Genomic DNA, 22477 nt, shown 5'->3' with positions numbered 1-22477 from the left:
TCACACTTGCCATATTTTTTGGACCATAAGACACACCTAGGTTTTAGAGGAGGAAATTAGGAAAAACAAATTGAAGCAAAAAATGTGGTCAATTCTGTACTTAATATCCCCTATCCTGGTATATATGGTCCCTTCACCCCCATCCTGATACAAATGTCCCCCTCATCCCTACCCTGGTATGCATGGCAACCTCATCCCTATCCTGGCATGCATGGATCCCTCATCCCTATCTTGGTATGCATGGCCCCATCACTATCCTGGTATGCATGGCCCCATCCCCATCCTCGTATGATTGGCCCCCATCCTGGCATGCATGGCCCCATCATCCCTATCCTGGTATGCAGGGCCCCATCTTGTCCTGGTATGCAGGGCCCCATCTCATCCTGGTATGCAGGGCCCCATCTCGTCCTAGTATGCATTCCACCTCATATCTATCCTGGTATGCCTGGCCCCCATCTTGTCCTAGTATGCATGGCCCCATCATCCCTATCCTGGTATGTAGGGCCCCATCTCGTCCTAGTATGCATGGTCCCATCTCTATCCTGGTATGCAGGGCCCCATCTTGTCCTAGTATGCATGGTCCCATCCCTATCCTGGTATGCAGGATCCCCATCTTGTCCTAGTATGCATGGTCCCATCCCTATCCTGGTATGCAGGATGCCCTATCTCATCCTAGTATGCATGGTACCATCATCCCTATCCTGGTAAGCATGGCCCCATCCTTATCCTAGTATGCATGGTCCCATGTTGTCCTGGTATGCATGGCCCTGTAGGAGGAAGGAACGGAACAATGAAGGCAAGTGTCTCTGGGCCGTAACCATTGGGTATGCCACTGGTGTGGCAGGGGGACGGAGAACCTGACCGGGACAGACCTGTGACCTCTGTTTCAAAGGTCGAGTCTGATATAAAAAGTGGGGTGCGCCGGAACCTGGGGCTTCTGGCGGGAAGACAGGAGGTGCAGCAGAGGAAGATTTGCTCCCTCCCTGCGGGTAACACTACTGACGACAGACTGCGCTTGAGTGTGCACCCCCCCACCATCCAGCAACAGCACCAGTGACTGCTTACCGCTGCCGGACACCGACCCTACGCAACCGCAGGCAGGAAGGGCTGACCGTACTCTGCAACGCTTGACAGCAAACAGTGTAGAGTGCATGGCTCCCGTCGGAGACTTTGACTTTACATCCACGGCTACGGCCTTAATACCAGAACCTTCCGCCTCATCCGCTGAAACAACAGCCACCGATACCCGGACATAGAGCAGCCCACCAAAAGGTCCCGGACTCTTCTTCACCGCTAAGAGACAGTGCCTCCGGTACATCCAGGATCGCTTCCTCAAAGTAACGCGCCATCTGCGGGGCCATCGTGGAATCTTCCAACCACCTCCCTTCGGATGACAGAGTCTGATAAGTTGAACCCTACGTTTTTTCCTTTCCCGCTGTTAGCAATTCTTTTTTTGTTGTTATCATTGTTGACAGCTGAAGTCAAGCTGTCACTGCATAATATTGAACTTCCACATATTTGTCTGCGCAATACTTCTGTGCATCTTGTATATATTAACTCCCTGCATGGAGAAAGCGTTATCTTTTTCTCTGGTTATAAAAAGACACCCGTTAACACTTGCTCTGCCCCCTGCTAGTCACTGCATCCAACGCACCTGCTAGTAACCTACAATTGGTGTAGTTGGCAGGATGCAGTCTATCAGCATGGTGGTGGCAGACCAAGGAGTTGGGGACAGCCCAAGGTCTAGCATATCATTGGTGGCCATACTGAATAATCTGCCAAAGTACACCGGTAGTAACACCATGCTGCGGAGCTGGACCAAGCGGATACGGGCCATGATGAGAATGCACCCGATGACCCCTGCTTTAGAGGCTGAGGTGGCCATTATGACCTTAGATGGGGAAGCCCGAAACTCGGTAATGTTAAGGACCCCTAGGTAACACGATACCTTCGGCAAAGTTCTGCAGCTCCTAGAGGAGACTCATGGGGACCCGACTGATGTAGAGGAACTGAGGACTCACCTATTCAGCCGTATGCAGAGGGAAGGTGAAACAGTGACCCAACATATGAATGCTCTGCAAGAACTTAATACTGCCACTGTTAGAAAGAACAGTGTGGGAGTGGGCTCCATAGACGTAACTTTGCGAGACCTCTTAGTGACTGGACTGCGGGATACCCTGACGAAGCAGGCCTTGTGGGAGCGCGTACGGGTGAATCTTCGCCAGACGTTTTCCAAAATAGGGAGTGAGGCGTGCACACGGGAGCAGAAGCAGGGGTGGCAGTCCCAGTGGGGAAGGCTCAGTGCACTAAAACATCTGTGAGTGCGGTGGCCAAGCCCCAATGGGTTGAAGAGATGAGAAAAGAACTGCAGGACATAAAAGGAGAGTTGGCGGAAGTTAAGAAAAAGGCTGAAGCTGCTGTGACTCGCTCTGGGGCAGAGCCCTGCCATGATTCCAGAATGTACCAACAACAGCGACCCCTCACCTGTTATGAATATGGGGAAACAGGACAAATGTCCAAGGCAAGGAAGAAACCAACCTCGCCGCCCGTTAAACTAGAGGGCTCTGAGCCGGGGGGACTCCGCTTGGAGCCAGAACAGATACGGGGGAGTAGTGGAAGTCCCACAAATTTAGTGTCTACGTGCCCGTTGATCTGGGCAGAATTCGAGGGGCGTGCTGTGCAATGTTTGGTGGATACAGGGTCCCAAGTGACCACCATGCCTGAGGCCTATTTCCGGCAACACTTCCCTGAAGCTATGAGACCTGAATGGGGAACCGTGATAAAATTGATGGTTGCCAATCAGTTGCCAATCCCGGTTGCAGGGGTAGCTTGGATGCAGGTTTCTCTCTGTGGCAAAGACCTAGGATGGAGGGGTGTGGTGCTGACTCAAGGGGAGGAGAGCCATGAACATACAGTCACGTTAGGGATGAATGTGCTAAAAGAGTTCGGAAGTCTCCTTTTCAATGAGCCCTCCCAAAAAATCCTGAAGCAATGGAGCTCCCACACCCCCCTCAGAGGAAAATCATCCAACAGCTGGTGCGGGTAGCCCAAGCCCAGAAGTCGTGCCGAGAGGGAGAAGTGCTGGGGAAAGTGATTGCACCCTCGTCAGTGAAGCTCGTGTTACTACCCAGACAAACATTAATCTCTCTGCCTGTCCGGGGTCGCATTCCCTTGGAAGGGGTGGAGATACAGATCGAGCCTTCTTTCTCGGAGCAGTTACCCTCGGGATTCTTGTTAGCCTGCTCTTTGGCTACAGTAAAAGGCGGGGCTGTTCCCATTCGGTGTGTAAACCTAGAAGATCGAGATATCACCTTGTGGCCCCGAAGTGAAGTGGCCAAGGAAATGGGTTTGCCTAAAGACATTCTGCTCTCCCAGATACTGCAACTGGAAGCTTGTTGGGGGGACTCCTGGACAGTGACAGTGATTTCAACCATGGCTACAGAGCCGGAACCTACCCTAGAGGGGCAAGTAATCCTGGAGCAGATGCGGGCCGAGCTCTCAGAGCTCACTCCGTCTCAGGTGCAGCAAGTAAAAAACTTCTTGGGATGATATAGAGAGGTGTTTGCCCGTCATGAGGATGATTTCGGTTGTACCATGGCCATTACTCACGAAATTCCAACTGGAGACTCCGCACCCATTGGGGAACGTTACCAGCAAATTCCCCCACAACTGTATCAGGAGGTGAAGACGATGTTGGGACAGATGTTGCAAAAGGTTGTCAACCGAGAGAGTCAAAGCTCATGGGCAGCTCCAATCTTTCTGGTGAGGAAAAAGGACAGCACTCTGCATTTCTGTGTGGATTATCGGAAGCTTAATGCCTGTACCATAAGGGATTCGTATCCGCTTCCCTGCATTAAAGAGTCCCTGTCTGCTCTAGGAAGAGCAAAGTAATTCTCCACGCTCGACCTGGCCAGCGGATACTGGCAGGTGCCCATGCCAGATCAGGATCGGGCGAAGACAGCTTTCATACTACCCATGGGGTTATTTCAGTTCAATCGGATGCCCTTCGGCTTGGCCAATGCCCCCGGGACTTTCCAACGGCTGATGAAGAGATGCCTGGGCGACCTGAACTTTGAAGCCACCTTGATCTACCTGGACGACATCATTGTGTATGCGGCTTCATTTGAAGAGCATCTATGACGCAGAGAGCAGATACTCAGTCGTCTCCAGAAACACGGATTAAAAGTAAAGCCGCAGAAATGCCATCTATTTCATACCCAGATTGAGTACTTGGGGCATGTAGTCTCAGCAGAAGGCGTGAGGCCATCACGGGAAAAGATCGCAGTCATACAGGACTGGCCTACTCCAGAAATGGTGAAGGATGTTCATGCATTCTTTGGCTTGACAGAATACTACCGTCGATTTGTGAAGAACTTTGCCCACTGAGCCCAGCCACTGCTGGATTTATTGAAAGGGGCGCTGTCCAGTGCAAAGAGTTGGAAGATCCACTGGCAAGAACCGCAAGAGAAGACTTTCAAGATCTCAAGAAGGCATTAACCAAGGCCCCTGTCTTGGCTTACGCGGATTTTACTCAACCGTTTATTCTCCACACTGACGGGAGTTTGCACGGACAGGGAGCTGTGTCTCAGGCGCAGGGCGGAAGAGAGAGGGTGATCGCATACGCTAGTCGGTCCCTTCACGATTCTGAACATAATCCTGACAACTACAGCTCCTTTAAGTTGGAGCTGCTCGCGTTGGTGTGGGCTATGATGGAGAGGTTTGCGGAATATTTGTCTAAGTCATAGTACGCATGGACTTCAACCCGTTGGCACATCTAGAAAATGCCAAATTATGGGCATGAGAACAGTGATGGGTGGCCAGAATGGCCAATTTAGGTATAAAATCGCCTACAAGAGAGGAGTGGAGAACAGCCATGCCGACTTTCTTTCCAGGATCCGCCATGCTGCCCTCGGACTGAGCAGAGATGAGGAGTTGGAAAATGAAGAGATTCCATGTTTCATGGAGCCCGCCAAGACTGTAGTGGCGACGCAGGAACAGCTGTGAGCAAAGACAACGGAAGGCATTTTGGGTCAATCTAGGGATGAATGGGTTCAGTTACAGCAGAAAAATACGGAGCTCACCCTACTGCGACGGTGTGTAACTCAAGGAAGATTTCCCAGTACGGCCCAGAGGGGCGCTCTGTCCCCCGGAACCCTCTGGATCCTTCGCCAGTGGGAGTGCCCACAGATGAAGAATGGGCTATTTGTCATGATCTGCTGTTTGTGTGATCAGGTAGTTCAGAGGTTAATCTGGACAGCCTCACTCAGACTCTGGGAGGCTTTTTATAGCCTCATTGTGGGCTCACTCCTTGTCGCTTATACTCAGACCCTTGGCTGAGTGTGTGACCCTAGTGTGCTTTGTGACTGTGATACTTTGTGCTTGCTTGGTTTTGATCCGGTTCTGTCCCTGTTACGAGTTCTGCCTGTTCCTTTTGTACTGCTCTGATATTCCCGTGTATGACTCTTTTGCTTTGGACCTGACTATTTTCTGACTCCCCCTTGTACTGCGTTGCCATCTCTGTGCATGATTCATTGCTTACGTTTTGACTATTCTCTGCTTGTCCCCCTGGTACCACGCCGCCCCCTCTGTGAATGACCCTCCGTTTGTCTGATCTGAGTTTCCCTAGCCTGTACTCCAGGATTCCTGTTATAGAACTCTATTGCCATCTCCAGCAGCAGGACGCTAAGCCACGCCCCCTGTGGTCACATGATCGTAGGTCCTGGTGCTGCTAAACTACTTTCAGTGTCGCAGGTCCTGGTGTCAGAATTTTCCCTGCAGTATTGGACCCCGGGTCCCCCCGTAGTCTGGGTGAGTTATCCTGTTCAGCCGCAGCAGTCCGCCGGCGCTGACAGGATCCTGATACTATTATATCGGAAGATACAGCTCCAGACGGAGCTGGCTGCCACATGGCAAGCAGTAACACCTGAAACCCTACTTCCTGAAATTGCCCGTGAAGCACATGAAGGAGGAACACATTTTGGCCCGGAGAAAACTTTCCGGTGGTTACAATGATTCATCTACCACCCTCGACTGCAGACAGAGGTTGAGAAGGCCTGCAGGAAATGCCGGCAGTGTGAACTGGCGAAGCCGCCTGAGCAAAGGGCTCCCGTCCAAACCATAGCGACATCCGCCCCCTGGAACTCCTGATGATAGATTATCACACCATTGGCCCAGTTCACCAGGGTGACCACTTCACACAGTTTGCCGTGGTGACTCCCACTCGTGACCAAACCGCAGAGTCCGGCGCTTACTCCATCTGTAAGAATTTTATTCAGATCTACGGCTGTCACAAACGGATTCATTCGGATCGAGGTGTCTGCTTCTTGGGGAAGGTAATGGAGCAGTTGCATCACCTGTATGGCATCGACATGTCTCAGACCACTCCGTACCACCCGCAGCTTGTGAGAGATTCAATCGGACTCTGATTCAAATGCTTCGAACCCTAGAGGAAGACCGAAAAGCCTGTTGGCCTGAATATGTCTCCGAACTGGTTTGGGTGTACAATAATTGTGTACATCGAGTTACTGGCTACACCCTGCTGTTCAGTCGTGAAGGAAAAGAGATCAGCGAGCTGGAACTGGATCCTGAAGAAAAATATCCAGCCCAGGAGAGGGGGTCTCTTCTTGGTCCTAGATCACCGGCATTGTTTACAGACACTGCATCGGCTGGTGCAAACAAGAGCTAGAACACTCAGTCAGGCCCCTTGCCAGGCAGCTGAGCTTCAAGTAGGAGATCGAGTACTGGTGAGAGAGAAACGTCCTCAAAACAAACTGGAACACCGTTGGGAGAAGGAACCTTATCGGAAGTGACGAGTCAGTTCTGAGGGAACTGTTTACGAAATCCAGAGACCCTGTTTACGAAGTCTAGAGACCCAATTTGACCAGAGGAGATTCCCGAGGCCCTGGAGCCGACTCCAGCAGTTCTAGAAGAAAAAGAGGAAGAGAACGTCCTCACACCAAGCGACGGCCCTCCAGAAGAGTACATCTCTGGATCCCCCATCATACAGCCAGATTCCACCTCTCCAGAGAGCTCCACTACTCTTCCCAGCTTACGACGCTCCGAATGGTCAACAGCTGGCAAACCCCCCCGAACGTTATGAGCAAGACCAATTCGTATGGCAGAAGCGAATCCAGAGAAGGTAAAAGTTTTCTAACGCTCTCCGCAAATCTTCACCCGTAGAATGGCGAGCAAAAAGAGTGGGGGGATGTAGGAGGAAGGACCGGAACAATAAAGGCAACAGTGTCTCTGGGCCGGTACCATTGGGATTGCCACTAGTGTTGAAGGGGGACAGAGAACCTGAGCGGGACAGACCTGTGACCTTTGCTGCAAAGGGCGGGTCTGATATAAAAAGGGGGGTGCGCGGGAACCTGGGGTCTCTAGCCGGAAGACAGGAGGTGCAGGGAAGGTTTGCTCCCTACCTGTGGGTAACACTACTGACGGCAGACTGCGCTTGAGTGCGCACCCCCAACATCCATCAACAGCACCAGTGACCGCTTACTGCTGCGGGACGTTGACCCTACGCGACCACAGGCAGGAAGCGCTGAACGTACTGTGCAACGCTTGACAGCTGACAGTGCACGGCTCCCGTCGGAGACTTTGACTTTACAGCCGCGGCTGCTGCCTTGATACCGGAACTCTCCGCCTCATCCGTTGAAACAACAGCCACCGGTACCCGGACCTACAGCAGCCCACCAAAAAGTCCCAGACTCTTCTTCACCGCTAAAAGACAGTGCCTCCGGTACATCCAGGACCGCTTCCTCAATGTGACGCGCTGTCTGCGGCGCCATCGTGGGATCTTCCAACCACCTCCTTCCAGATGAGTCTGATAAGTTGAACCCTACGTATTTGTCCACGCAATACTTCTGTGCATCTTGTATATATTAACTCCCTGCGTGGAGAAAGCCTTGTTATCTTTTTCTTTGGTTATATAAAGACACCCGTTAACACTTGCTCTGCCTCCTGCTCGTCACTGCATCCAACGCACCTGCTGGTAACCTACAGCCCCATCTCGTCCTGGTATGCAGGGCCCCATACTTATAAGTGGCCCCCACCCCCATTCCTATCCTGGTATGCATGGCCCCATCAGAAAACATTAAAAAAACAAACCATTACACTTACCTACCCCGCGCTCCCTCGCAGCGTCCTGCTCCAGTGCCAGCAAATGCTTTATGCTTGTAAGCAGCGCTGAGAACAGTGAGTATTCATGAATATTTCTCTTAAGTAGCGGCACACGTGACCGCCAGTAGCAGCAGGAAGCTGGCGGCTGACACTGAAGAACAATGAATACTCACTTCCCTTTGAGTGCACAGTCCTGGCATCTGTGCTCTGCTTATGAGCAGCGCGTGACGTCCCTGCCATGCGCTGATTACAAGCATATAGCAGTTGCTGGCACCGGAGCAGGATGCTGCGAGGGAGCGCGGGGTAGGTAAGTGTAATGATTTGTTTTTTTAATGTTTTCTGATGGGGCCATGCATACCAGGATGGGGATGGGGGTGTGGGCCAATTATAAGGATGGGGCCTTGCATACCAAGACCGGGGTTGGGGGGTAATCAGATCAAGATACTATTATTAAAGAGCAATTAATATTCATTGCCCTTAAAGCCCATTGGCGTGGAATGCAGTGAATATTCATTTCTCTTTAGCAGCGGGAACAGGAGTTAGCCACAGCCACCTGCTCTAGCTTCCTGTGATCCGCTGCTCCGCCGATACCGTTCCCCCGCCTCGCCACCACAGCCAGAGCCGGTACATCCGGATAATAAGACACACCTCCCATTTTCTTCAAGCATCTTATAGTCCGAAAATTACGGTAGTTTAATTGAAACGTGAGGATAAAGGGAAATTAGTTATTATACAGAAATTCACACTTGGCCTCACTGCAAATTTAATGTTGTCGCTGATAAAAGCAAAGTTTGACTAGAAAGACTGGACCTGGTCTTGAAGGGACCATGAGACATTCAGCAGCACAGAAGGGAGAGAAGATTCATCCGATAAGATCTCAGGGATCTAGGAAGCCAACAGCATCATTACCCTCCGCTTTCTCTTATGGGCCATCATGATATTTTTCTTCAAGTGATTTTGTATCTTGTCAGCACATTCTACGTACGCTGTCATTTGACTTCCAGGGAGTAGGTGGATCTACCAGGTTGTAAGTTCTATAGAAAAGGGCTTTCAATACCCAAAGTCATTTGAACAGTTTTGGGTGGAGGAAAATGTTGTGGTCTAGAGGCAAAATGGTGATCATGGTAATACGGCCGGCCTACACCACCGATATAGTAGCCACAGCAGGTGACTGAGAGGAATCTGCGACTTCTCTGCATTCAGTGGTTACTACTCACCTGGGTAGTCATATGTAGGAATCTCCTCTTTACACCACTCATCACCCCTCACATATGTCTCTGTAGTATTAATATGAGTCAGATCTTCACCCTGAAACAAATATTGTAAGAGTCACAGACAGATGGAGAAGTCCCATCTATGATCAGCTCTAATCCTGCCATCCCCACCGTTCTTATTACACAAGTATAAAACATATAATACTGGGGGATAAAACAAGACTGAGCACAAGACCTTCACAGTCGTCTACACATCATAGGTGTCAAGGTATGCCTAGGTTACTTTAGGCAAAAACCCCGGGACCCCTGCGATGTCCCTCAGACTAGGGGAACCCTGTCTGTCCCTCTACCCAGGGTTTACACTGAAGGGGTGCCTGTCTGAGCCTCCACCCTGTCCCTGTCTCCTGTCCAGCCCTAAGCTGAACCCACCTCCCTCCACCCAGTGAGGGGACCAGACACCAGACCCCACAAATACGTATGGACAGGGGTAAAAGAAACACCACACAGTTAATACACAAGGGAATACAATAATGTGCAAGGGCAACCATATATATATATAACAGATTGGAGAAAGAACCACTGAGGGATATACTGCACCAGATATCAGACGCTCCAACACCACCACTGCTGACCGGTATTGCTAGCACTAGGCAAAAGCTATAGTCGGCGACGCCCATAGTCAGGACGAACTATTTAAAGACCAAGGGCGTGGCCCAGCCCTCAGCCAGCATGACAACCTGGTTAACCCTATCCCGACTGGAACAGAATACCCAACAGGGTATTACCGCTGTCTGCCGGACACCCTGGTGTGAAGAGTGTCCGACATGACAGTACCCCGCCTTCTACGAGGGACCTCCAGAACCTCACCATGTCGAGGACCTGGCTTGTCCGGATGGCGACGATGGAACATAGTAACCAGTCGATCAGCATGAATGTCAGAGGCCGGCACCCATGTCCTCTCCTCAGGACCATAGCCACGCCAGTGGACCAGGTACTGTAGAGTGCGACGCACAACCCTATAGTCCACCACTTTGGACACCTCAAATTCCAACGCGCCATCCACCAAGACAGGAGGTGGTGGCCCGGGGGAACCATCCACCAAACCCACGACCTTCTTTAGCAATGCTTTGTGAAATACATTATGAATCTTATACACAGCCGGCAACTCCAAACGAAATGCCACGGGGTTGATCACTGCGGAGATTCTAAATGGGCCAATGAACCTGGGACCCAACTTAAGTGACGGTATCTTGAGCTTAATGTTCCTAGTAGATAACCACACCCAATCACCCACACACAGGTCCGGACCTGGCACACGTCTGCAGTCAGCCACCCGTTTGTACCTGGAACCCACCTTCAACAAGCGCTGCTTGACTCTCCTCCAAACAGACGACAATTGAGCTCCCAACTGGTCCTCCTCAGGGACGCCAACTGAGCACCCCTGACGCAAGGTGCAAAATTGAGGATGTTGACCATACACACAAAAAAAAGGAGATTCCCCAGACGATTCCTGGCAATGGTTGTTTATTGCGAATTCTGCCAGAGGAAGAAACGCTGACCACTCTTCCTGATTGTCGGAAATAAAGCAGCGCAAGTATTGCTCCAGGTTTTGGTTCATCCACTCAGTCTGTCCATTCGACTGAGGGTGGAAAGCCGATGAATGAGATAATTTGATTCCAAGGCGAGAACAAAAAGCTCTCCAAAACTTTGCCACGAACTGCGTACCTCAATCAGACACAATGTCAGACGGGACACCATGAAGTCTGACCACCTCGCGAATTAATATCTGAGCAAGAGTCTTAGCATTGGGCAAAGACGGTAAAGCAACGAAATGTGACATTTTGGAGAACCTATCAACAATTACCAAAATGACCGAGTTCCCTGCCGAGGCGGGCAAGTCAGTAATAAAATCCATGGAAATCTCAGTCCATGGCTTACTGGGCACCCCGAGAGGCTGCAAGTTACCAGCGGGACGGGAACGAGGAGTCTTGGCCCGTGCGCACGTGGTACAGGCAGCCACATATGAGGCCACATCCTGCCGGATTTTAGGCCACCAAAAACGACGCGATACCAGTTCCAGAGTGCTCTTAACCCCTGGATGACCTGCCAGTACAGTGTCGTGATGTTCGCCCAACACTCTAGAGCGTAGATGTAGCGGCACAAAAGATGTATTAGCAGGCAACCCCGGCGGTACCACCTCCTGAGCCTCCGCAATCTCTGCCTCAATCTCTGTCGTGATGGCAGATACCACCACACCCTTTTGGAGAATAGGCACCGGCTCTTCACATAACTCTCCACCAGGAAAACACCTCGATAAAGCGTCTGCCTTAACATTCTTCGACCCAGGTCGATAGGTAACAATGAAGTTGAACCGGGTGAAGAATAATGCCCAGCGAGCCTGTCTGGAGGACAGGCGCTTAGCAGATTCTAAATAAAGCAAATTCTTATGGTCGGTTATCACAGTAATCTGATGAACAGCCCCCTCCAAGAAGTGTCGCCACTCCTCAAATGCCAATTTGATGGCCAATAGTTCCCTGTTGCCAATATCATAATTACGCTCCGCAGGCGACAGCTTCTTGGAGAAGAAGGCACACGGATGCAACTTGGCCCAAGAAGGGCCCTGAGACAGTACAGCCCCCACTCCAACCTCCGACGCATCCACCTCCACGACAAATGGTAAGGAGACATCGGGCTGCACCAGAATGGGCGCTGAGGCAAAACTATTCTTGAGGAATTCAAACGCCTGTACCACAGGCTCAGACCAGTCAGAAAAGTCGGTACCCTTCTTAGTCATGTCAGTTAGTGGTTTGGCAATCATAGAGAAGTTCTTAATAAATTTCCTATAGTAATTGGAGAAGCCAAGAAATCGCTGAAGCGCCTTAAGATTATCAGGCCGATCCCAATGTAGTACCGCCTCCACCTTTGCGGTGTCCATCTTAAAACCTGAGGCAGAGATTATATAACCCAAGAACGGTAGCTCCTGTACGAAAAACACACATTTTTCAAGCTTGACATAGAGCCTGTTCTCTCTGAGCAACTGCAGAACCTGTCTAACATGCTCTATATGTGTATCATGGTCGCGAGATGAAATGAGGATGTCGTCAAGATAAATTATAACGAACCTCCCCAACAACTGAGAGAAGACATCATTAATGAAGTGTTGAAAGACCGCCGGTGCCATAGTCAACCCAAACGGCATTACCAAACTCTCAAAGTATTGAATGCTGTCTTCCACTCATCCCCCTGACGGACTCTTATAAGATTGTACGCCCCCCTGAGGTCCAGTTTGGAGAACCACCTGGCACCAACCACTTGGTTGAATAAATCGGGTATAAGTGGCATAGGGTAAGGATCACGGACCGTAATCTGGTTGAGTTCTCTGAAATCCAGACACGGGCGTAAACCGCCATCCTTCTTTTTAACAAAGAAGCCAGCAGCCAGAGGAGAAGAGGAAGGTCTAATATGACCCTTGCTCAGGCTATCCGCAATATATTCCTTGAGAGCTAGCCTCTCGGGACCTGAGATATTAAACATTCTAGCTTTAGGTAACTTGGCCCCTGGTTTCAACCTAATAGCACAGTCATAGGGGCGATGCGGTGGTAGTTCCGAACAACCCTTCTCAGAAAATACATCCGCATAATCCAGCAACGGCTCCGGAATATTGGGGGTCAAAGCGGAAATACATGTAGCCAGGCACCTCTCCTGACACTCCCTGCTCCACTGAATTATGTCCTGGGTCTTCCAATCAATAACAGGATTATGCATTGACAACCATGGAAAGCCCAGAACCATCTGAGCCGGTAAGTTATTAAGCACCTTACAAGGTACCTGCTCTGAGTGTAATACTCCGATGTGGAGTTGTATATCCAACACACACTCTGTGATCTCCCCTTGAGACAACGGGGAAGCATTGATGGTAACCACCCGGATGGGGTTCGGCAATTTCTCCACCGGAAATCCCGCTGTATGCGCGAACCTCTCATCAATGAGATTGGCAGCTGAGCCACTATCAATAAATACTGTAATAGAGAGCATTTGCCCCCCCAAGTACCACCCTAGCAGGGAGCATACACTGGGAAACCATGACGGAGGATACACAAAGGCTCAGACAAGACTCCTCCAAACCCTCTGAGCCTATCAGTTTTCCGCCGGCGCGCCCTTCTTAGGTACCAGAAGGCAAGCGTTAATAAAATGTCCTCCTTTGCCACAAAAAAAACAGAGCCCCTGCCTTCTGTGCCAAGGACGTTTAGGCTTGTTACTCGGTGACTGTGCTATACCAGCGATCTGCATGGGTTCCACGGATTCACCCGCGGCAACCTCACCGACCACTCCCCCACCTCCCGGAGGCAACGAAACCAGCGCCCCCTGACGGAGACGTCGGTCTATGCGTACTACAAGTGCCATCGCAGCCTCCAGAGAGGCGGGAGTCTCGTACATTAGGAGAGTCTGTTTAACCCTTCCAGAAACCCCATGCAAAAATTGACTTCTAAGCGCAGGGTCATTCCACTGCGTGTCCACCGCCCAGCGCCGGAATTCCGTGCAGTAATCCTCAGCTGGTCGATCACCCTGTAGCAGTGAGCGTATCTTAGACTCTGCTAAGTTTAATCTATCCGGATCGTCATAGATCAAACCCAGAGCAGAGAAAAAAAAATCTACAGATTCAAATGCCGGTGAGTCTGAAGGGAGTGAAAAGGCCCAGGCCTGTGGGTCACCACTCAGCAAAGAAATCACCAAGCCCACGCGTTGAGCCTCATTACCTGAGGAATGTGGACGCATACGGAAATACAATTTGCATGATTCACGAAACACCGTGAACTTACCACGATCACCAGCAAATCGTTCAGGAAGGGGAAACTTGGGCTCAGCTGCCCTGGCTGCAGCCTCAGCAGGTACTGCAGGAGCTGACAGGCCTTGTTGCTGGACCGCCCCCCTGAGTTCAGTGACCTGTATGGATAGAGCCTCCAGCTGCTTGGTTAGGGAAAGTATAGGATCCATAGTAAGTAACCCCTATATTCCCTATCTATACCTTTTTTTTTTTTTTTTTCTCTCACTTTATTATTTGGGCCGACTATAATGTCAAGGTATGCCTAGGTTACTTTAGGCAAAAACCCCGGGACCCCTGCGATGTCCCTCAGACTAGGGGAACCCTGTCTGTCCCTCTACCCAGGGTTTACACTGAAGGTGTGCCTGCCTGAGCCTTCACCCTGTCCCTGTCTCCTGTCCAGCCCTAAGCTGAACCCACCTCCCTCCACCCAGTGAGGGGACCAGACACCAGACCCCACAAATACGTATGGACAGGGGTAAAAGAAACACCACACAGTTAATACACAAGGGAATACAATAATGTGCAAGGGCAACCAAATATATATATAACAGATTGGAGAAAGAACCACTGAGGGATATACTGCACCAGATATCAGACGCTCCAACACCACCACTGCTGACCGGTATTGCTAGCACTAGGCAAAAGCTATAGTCGGCGACGCCCATAGTCAGGACGAACTATTTAAAGACCAAGGGCGTGGCCCAGCCCTCAGCCAGCATGACAACCTGATTAACCCTATCCCGACTGGAACAGAATACCCAACAGGGTATTACCGCTGTCTGCCGGACACCCTGGTGTGAACAGTGTCCGACATGACAATAGGGGAGATCTCCTGACACCTTCTCTCCATCTACCTGATGATCCTGAGGAGCTCTGGGATCTTCTTGTTTACAGTCCTGTGGAAGAAGAGGACGGGGACATCTCTCTGGTGTTGTCCTCTTACTGGATAGATCTGGAGGAAACACATACAGAGACTGAATTCATTCTCTACATACAGATAATTATAGGCCGTGTGTATTTAGTCCTGTCTATTACCTGGTGATGTGAGGGGCTGGGGAACCTCCATTATGACGTTCTTGTACAGATCTCTGTGTCCTTCTAAATACTCCCACTCCTCCATGGAGAAATAGACAGCGACATCCTGACACCTTATAGGAACCTGACACATACAATGATACCGTCATCCCCCGATCCCTTCATAGTGTTACTGTATAATGTCCCAGCATTCCCAGCAGTGTCACCTCTCCAGTCAGCAGCTCAATCATCTTGTAGATGAGGTCTAGGATCTTCTGGTCATTGATGTCCTCAGGGATCAGGGGGTGAGGTGGAGGCCCCGTGATTGGGCTCAGGGGTCTTCCACATCCTTCAGACACAGGGTCCTGACAGCGATCACTAGAGGTCTTCTTCACCACTGTGTAATCCTGGTAAGGGAGGGACACATTAATAAATCTCACTACAGACATTTCCAGAGTCCTCACCTCTCCAGTTCTGTCCATCTGTTATTCCCATAGATAACAATGATGTAATGTGACGTCATCAGAATCTCTCACCTCTCCAGTGAGACGGAAGAGGATCTCTAGGGTGAGGTGCAACATCCTCTCCGCCATCTTGTCTCTGTCCATATCCATCCTTGATGGGTAAATCAGGAAAATTCTCTTCTGTAGAAGATCTTCACTGAGAGGATCCGATATTGTAGAGACCTGAATGAGAGGAAGATGATCCGATGTAACACCATAAGAATCCTGTGTAATAATACAATTACTGGAGATAATAAGGGAAACATAGGAGGAGATTTATTATCTTACAGGGTTTAGTTTTCTTCCCTGACATCTACTAATAAAACCTATATATTTAGGCCACAGACAACAAGCAGTTTCCTCCTCGGAGTCGGCAGCTGAACACGTTCCTCATAGACTCATCTTCCATAACGCTAATTCTCGTCTCATTACCGACACTGGAATCGGCATTAGCAATACTGCAGGAGAGATTCATTACACGCGACATGAGAAATAACTCCTTCATGATGAGGACGACATCTTCATCTTCTACTGCGGCTCTAGAGACAGATGTGGCCAGAGTCGGTCACTGCCTCCATCCCCACCGGCCGTCTATATGAAGGTTTCCCGTCTTCCCCGCACTGGAATCTTCTCTCACGTTAGATCTCAGCTCTGAGTCACACACAGAAGTTTGAGGCTTTTAGAAAAGATTTTTTGTTTCTACAAACACAACGGACAGAAATGATCTGATCCCAAAGTCTCCATGTACAGTGATTTATGGGGTTTATTTCTGGCCTTAGACTTTCCCATATTACAAGATGGATGTGAAGACTTTTCTGCCCAATGATGATATAAGTATTCTCGGAGTGACGCCTTTATAACCAGATAATAGTATGTTTGCAGCTTGCAGAGCACAGCGGCTCCTTCTTCAGGCTCCTGTAACAATCCAGTCTCTCTCAGCACTGACAGCTTCTATGGCTGCTCTGAAGATAAAACTATTTTTTGTGGTAAAATGTAATTATTTTTTCCTCATCGCCCAATGGTATAAAATTCTGGGAGAAAGATGAGTAATTGAGAGGTGGGGGGTGTAACATGGCGCCTCTTATTGGGGGCTCTGATAATGTGACCCCCTAACACCATAAGAGCAGACTCTGCCCGGTCAGACGGCGCTCCTTCCCTCCTGAGGAGTGTCCGGCCCCTTATGGGGTATCGGCACTCAGGGGAAATTGTGGAACAAGTGGTTTCTGTTTTCTCCTCTTCTCCCGTGTGATAATTACAGACTTGGGGACGGAGCGACATTTTAGTGGGAACATTTCATTCCTCCGCTCAATGTTACACAATTCTGTGACCCCCTGAGGGTTAATAATCCTCCCTGCCCCCTAGATGAGCCCCCCAGAGGTGGAGGGGGTAACATGGGGCCACTTGTGGGGTCTCTGCTGTTCTGTTGTCAGCGCTCTTCACACGTCACACGGCGTCCGCCGTCTATCCCCGCCACAATGGCGCCCCTTCCCTCCCGAGCCTGTGGGGTATCGGCCCTCAGGAGACACGGCGCACTGTGCGGCCTCAGCGCTCCTGTCACCTGTAGGACAATGATACATTGGGGGGAAAGTCACATTTCTGTGAGGAAAACAGTAAAATTGTCATTTCTTCCTTCCACATTGCTGAAATTCCTGTCACACTGTCCGAAATCAGAGATTGTCCTGTCAGAAAGGAGAAGACAGGGAGCGAAAGGGTTAATAGGACTCACAGGAGGAACCGGCCCAGAAAGCAGAAGGTCCAGGAGCGTCCGCCACATATATGACTGCTCTGTGCACACAGGACCTGTGACGAGGTCACAGGAGGGGAGGAGTCAGGGGTCACATGATCAGGGGCCTCAGTGTGTGCAGGACTCTGCTGTGCGGGTTGTCATGGTGCTGGATGAGGGGAAGTTTCTGTGTGGGGTCAGGAGGGGTTTACAGGGTGGATGTAGCAGAGCCGTGTGTACGAGGTGTACGGAGCGGAGCCGCGTGTGTACGAGGTGTACGGAGCAGAGCCGTGTGTGTACGAGGTGTACGGAGCGGAGCCGCGTGTGTACGAGGTGTACGGAGCGGAGCCGCGTGTGTACGAGGTGTACGGAGCGGAGCCGCGTGTGTACGAGGTGTACGGAGCGGAGCCGCGTGTGTACGAGGTGTACGGAGCGGAGCCGCGTGTGTACGAGGTGTACGGAGCGGAGCCGCGTGTGTACGAGGTGTACGGAGCGGAGCCGCGTGTGTACGAGGTGTACGGAGCGGAGCCGCGTGTGTACGAGGTGTACGGAGCGGAGCCGCGTGTGTACGAGGTGTACGGAGCGGAGCCGCGTGTGTACGAGGTGTACGGAGCGGAGCCGCGTGTGTACGAGGTGTACGGAGCGGAGCCGCGTGTGTACGAGGTGTACGGAGCGGAGCCGCGTGTGTACGAGGTGAGCGGAGCCGCGTGTGTACGAGGTGAGCGGAGCCGCGTGTGTACGAGGTGAGCGGAGCCGCGTGTGTACGAGGTGAGCGGAGCCGCGTGTGTACGAGGTGTACGGAGCGGAGCCGCGTGTGTACGAGGTGTACGGAGCGGAGCCGCGTGTGTACGAGGTGTACGGAGCGGAGCCGCGTGTGTACGAGGTGTACGGAGCGGAGCCGCGTGTGTACGAGGTGTACGGAGCGGAGCCGCGTGTGTACGAGGTGTACGGAGCGGAGCCGCGTGTGTACGAGGTGAGCGGAGCCGCGTGTGTACGAGGTGTACGGAGCGGAGCCGCGTGTGTACGAGGTGTACGGAGCGGAGCCGCGTGTGTACGAGGTGTACGGAGCGGAGCCGCGTGTGTACGAGGTGTACGGAGCTGAGCCGCGTGTGTACGGGGTGTACGGAGCTGAGCCGCGTGTGTACGGGGTGTACGGAGCTGAGCCGCGTGTGTACGAGGTGTACGGAGCGGAGCCGCGTGTGTACGAGGTGTACGGAGCGGAGCCGCGTGTGTACGAGGTGTACGGAGCGGAGCCGCGTGTGTACGGGGTGTACGGAGCTGAGCCGCGTGTGTACGGGGTGTACGGAGCTGAGCCGCGTGTGTACGAGGTGTACGGAGCGGAGCCGCGTGTGTACGAGGTGTACGGAGCGGAGCCGCGTGTGTACGAGGTGTACGGAGCGGAGCCGCGTGTGTACGAGGTGTACGGAGCGGAGCCGCGTGTGTACGAGGTGTACGGAGCGGAGCCGCGTGTGTACGAGGTGTACGGAGCGGAGCCGCGTGTGTACGAGGTGTACGGAGCGGAGCCGCGTGTGTACGGGGTGTACGGAGCGGAGCCGCGAGTGTACGAGGTGTACGGAGCGGAGCCGTGTGTGTACGAGGTGTAAGGAGCGGAGCCGCGTGTGTACGAGGTGTAAGGAGCGGAGCCGTGTGTGTACGAGGTGTTCGGAGCGGAGCCGCGAGTGTACGAGGTGTACGGAGCGGAGCCGCGAGTGTACGAGGTGTACGGAGCGGAGCCGTGTGTGTACGAGGTGTTCGGAGCGGAGCCGTGTGTGTACGAGGTGTAAGGAGCGGAGCCGCGAGTGTACGAGGTGTACGGAGCGGAGCCGTGTGTGTACGAGGTGTTCGGAGCGGAGCCGCGAGTGTACGAGGTGTAAGGAGCAGAGCCGCGTGTGTACGAGGTGTTCGGAGCGGAGCCGCGAGTGTACGAGGTGTACGGAGCGGAGCCGTGTGTGTACGAGGTGTAAGGAGCGGAGCCGTGTGTGTACGAGGTGTAAGGAGCGGAGCCGCGAGTGTACGAGGTGTACGGAGCGGAGCCGTGTGTACGAGGTGTTCGGAGCGGAGCCGTGTGTATACAGGGTGTACGGAGCGGAGCCCTGTGTGTACGAGGTGTACGGAGCGGAGCCGTGTGTGTACGAGGTGTACGGAGCGGAGCCGCGTGTGTACGAGGTGTAAGGAGCAGAGCCGTGTGTGTACGAGGTGTACGGAGCAGAGCCGTGTGTATACAGGGTGTACGGAGTGGAGCCCTGTGTGTACGAGGTGTACGGAGCGGAGCCGTGTGTGTACGAGGTGTACGGAGCGGAGCCGTGTGTGTACAAGGTGTACGGAGCGGAGCCGTGTGTGTACGAGGTGTAAGGAGCAGAGCCGTGTGTGTACGAGGTGTACGGAGCAGAGCCGTGTGTATACATGGTGTACGGAGCGGAGCCCTGTGTGTACGAGGTGTACGGAGCGGAGCCGTGTGTGTACGAGGTGTAAGGAGCAGAGCCGTGTGTGTACGAGGTGTAAGGAGCAGAGCCGTGTGTGTACGAGGTGTACGGAGCAGAGCCGCGTGTGTACGAGGTGTAAGGAGCAGAGCCGTGTGTGTACGAGGTGTACGGAGCAGAGCCGTGTGTATACAGGGTGTACGGAGCGGAGCCCTGTGTGTACGAGGTGTACGGAGCGGAGCCGTGTGTGTACGAGGTGTACGGAGCGGAGCCGTGTGTGTACAAGGTGTACGGAGCGGAGCCGTGTGTGTACGAGGTGTAAGGAGCAGAGCCGTGTGTGTACGAGGTGTACGGAGCAGAGCCGTGTGTATACATGGTGTACGGAGCGGAGCCCTGTGTGTACGAGGTGTACGGAGCGGAGCCGTGTGTGTACGAGGTGTAAGGAGCAGAGCCGTGTGTGTACGAGGTGTACGGAGAGGAGCCGTGTGTGTACGGGGTGTACGCAGCGGAGCCGTGTGTGTATGAGCTGTACGGAGCGGAGCCCTGTATGTACGAGGTGTACGGAACGGAGCCCTGTGTGTACGAGGTGTACGGAGCGGAGCTGTGTGTGTACGAGGTGTACGGAGCGGAGCACTGTGTGTACGAGGTGTGCGGACCGGAGCCGTGTGTACGAGGTGTACAGAGCAGAGCCGTGTGTGTACGTGGTGTACGGAGCGAAGCTGTGTGTGTAGGTAAGCGTGGCCGATGGTGCAGTGGGTCCACATCCACCAGTGTTACACCAAGTAACTGTGCACACCTCACAACTTTTGAAGCACAGAAAGAGGCACAGAGCATGCGACGCGCATAGCAGCAAACTTTGGCCTCACCCTAATCCATGGCCATTTAGCACTGCTTTCTCCCCCGGCAGGAGGGGTTGTCAGAGGGGCGCTGGTAGTGAGGGAAATTCAGCAGACGCCTGAGACTGCAGGGTGTAGACCCAAATCCGGGACTGTCCGCTGTATCCGGGACAGTTGGGACTAGAGATGAGCAGATGGATTCATAGGTCTCTGGTCCAGCGTGCGTGGGACCTGGGGATTATTTTTTGTGCCGTCATTCACAGTCGGAGCCTCCAGAACGTTCTCCTCTTTATGTAGCGTCACTATACGACATCCAGCTTATTTGTGCCTGTAAGGCCGTGTTCACACACTGCAGAAATACGGTGTTTTTTGTTTTCTGCAGGATCCGCACCATCTACAATAACGATCTTCTCCCCCTTATTTGATGCGTTCTTGGTGCAGATGTGAAGCCGCGGTTTTAATGCGCTTTTTAGAGGACAGAAAAGCTTTGATTCTGCACTTAATAAAGTTTCTGCAGTTTTTTACCCGCGATTTTATTAGAGAGAAAAGCCCCAAATCCGCACAGATCAGCCGCGTCCTCGGGCGCACAGCGGGCGCCTTTTATGGTAAAGTAGTTTTTATTAAGGATTTATTTACATAAATGAGGTAAAGAAAAAGGGGAGACAGATTATAAATACCCAGTAATACAGACGAGAACAAAACAACAGCAATAAAGAGAAATGTAAAGTCATGAAAGATAGAGGCAGAATAAAGGGGAGAAAGGGTTAAGGAGGAGAACGGGGAAGGAAAAATAGGATTTTTAACCCCTTCGAGACCTTACCCTTTTTCATTTTTGCATTTCTGTTTTTCGCCCCCCCTTCTTCCCACAGCCATAACTTTTTTATGTTTCCGTCAGTATGGCCATGTTAGGCTAGTTTCACACTTGCTTTTTTTTGCAGCGCGTTTTTCCCGCAAAAAAACGCATTAAAAAAACGCATACAAATGCATACAAACGCTGCGTTTTTTTCAAGCATTTTTATGCGCATGCAGGAAAAAAACGCAGCGTTTTTGCGCGTTTGTATGCGTTTTTTGTGCGTTAGCGTTTTTTTACAGATTTTGGAAAAACCCCACAAAAATGAAAAAACAACCATTCAACAACACACAAGACCAATGGGACTTCATTGTGGGTGTGGTATGTTAATATATAGACCCTGTCTACAGTATTCTTCACATTTGCTTGATTCTTCTCGTGACCATGGATCTGCGCTGGAAGAGTTTTCACTTCAACTTGGATTTGGACATCGCGATGGCTCAGGCGTATGCAGTTGCTTGCCATGAACAAAGGAAGAGAGAGAGGCAGCGAAGACGGCGGCGTATGTGGATACATCCGATTGTTGAACTCCGGGAGAGCCGTGGGGCATACCACACCCTCTACAGCGAGCTACAGGCAAACCCGGAGAAATTTACAGATTATATCAGGATGTCCCACGAAAGTTTCATGGATTTGCTTGCTCGTGTCCAACAATCCATCCGGAGACAGGACACACAGCTCCGTCGTGCGATTCCTCCTGAGGAACGGCTACTGGTGACATTACGGTATGTTTTAAAAACCAAGGGGTGCGGTCTGATGTTTTTTTTTTAAATTTAGTATTCAAAACCTTGGGTAATTAGTTTTCGTGAATGTACTAATATTTTATTTTATAGTTTTTTAAAATAATATTCATAAATATTAATTTTACTTCTTTGTCTGTTCACAGATTCCTGGCGACTGGAGAAACCCTATCTTCACTACACTTCCAGTACCGTATTGGAATCTCTACCTTGTCTGGAATTGTTGCTGACACC

General features: G+C 51.6%; 1 protein-coding gene across 1 annotated transcript in view; it reads right to left on the bottom strand.

Annotated features, from left to right (window-relative positions):
* LOC141063342 (uncharacterized) overlaps window positions 1-22477 on the bottom strand; it is a 50753-nt gene that overhangs the window by 5778 nt on the left and 22498 nt on the right. The window contains exons 2-3 of the mRNA XM_073557388.1: window positions 15012-15107; window positions 9336-9426 (exon numbers count right to left, since the gene is read on the bottom strand). Of these exons, the coding sequence (XP_073413489.1) occupies window positions 9336-9426; window positions 15012-15107 (187 nt within the window). The remainder of the gene's footprint in view (window positions 1-9335; window positions 9427-15011; window positions 15108-22477) is intronic.

Source organism: Dendrobates tinctorius, unplaced genomic scaffold (genome assembly GCF_039654945.1).
Source record: "Dendrobates tinctorius isolate UK_male_01 unplaced genomic scaffold, ASM3965494v1 ptg000249l, whole genome shotgun sequence".
Taxonomy (NCBI): domain Eukaryota; kingdom Metazoa; phylum Chordata; class Amphibia; order Anura; family Dendrobatidae; genus Dendrobates; species Dendrobates tinctorius.
The sequence above is the reverse complement of the archived record's forward strand: the minus strand, read 5'-3'. Positions and strand labels throughout refer to the sequence as shown.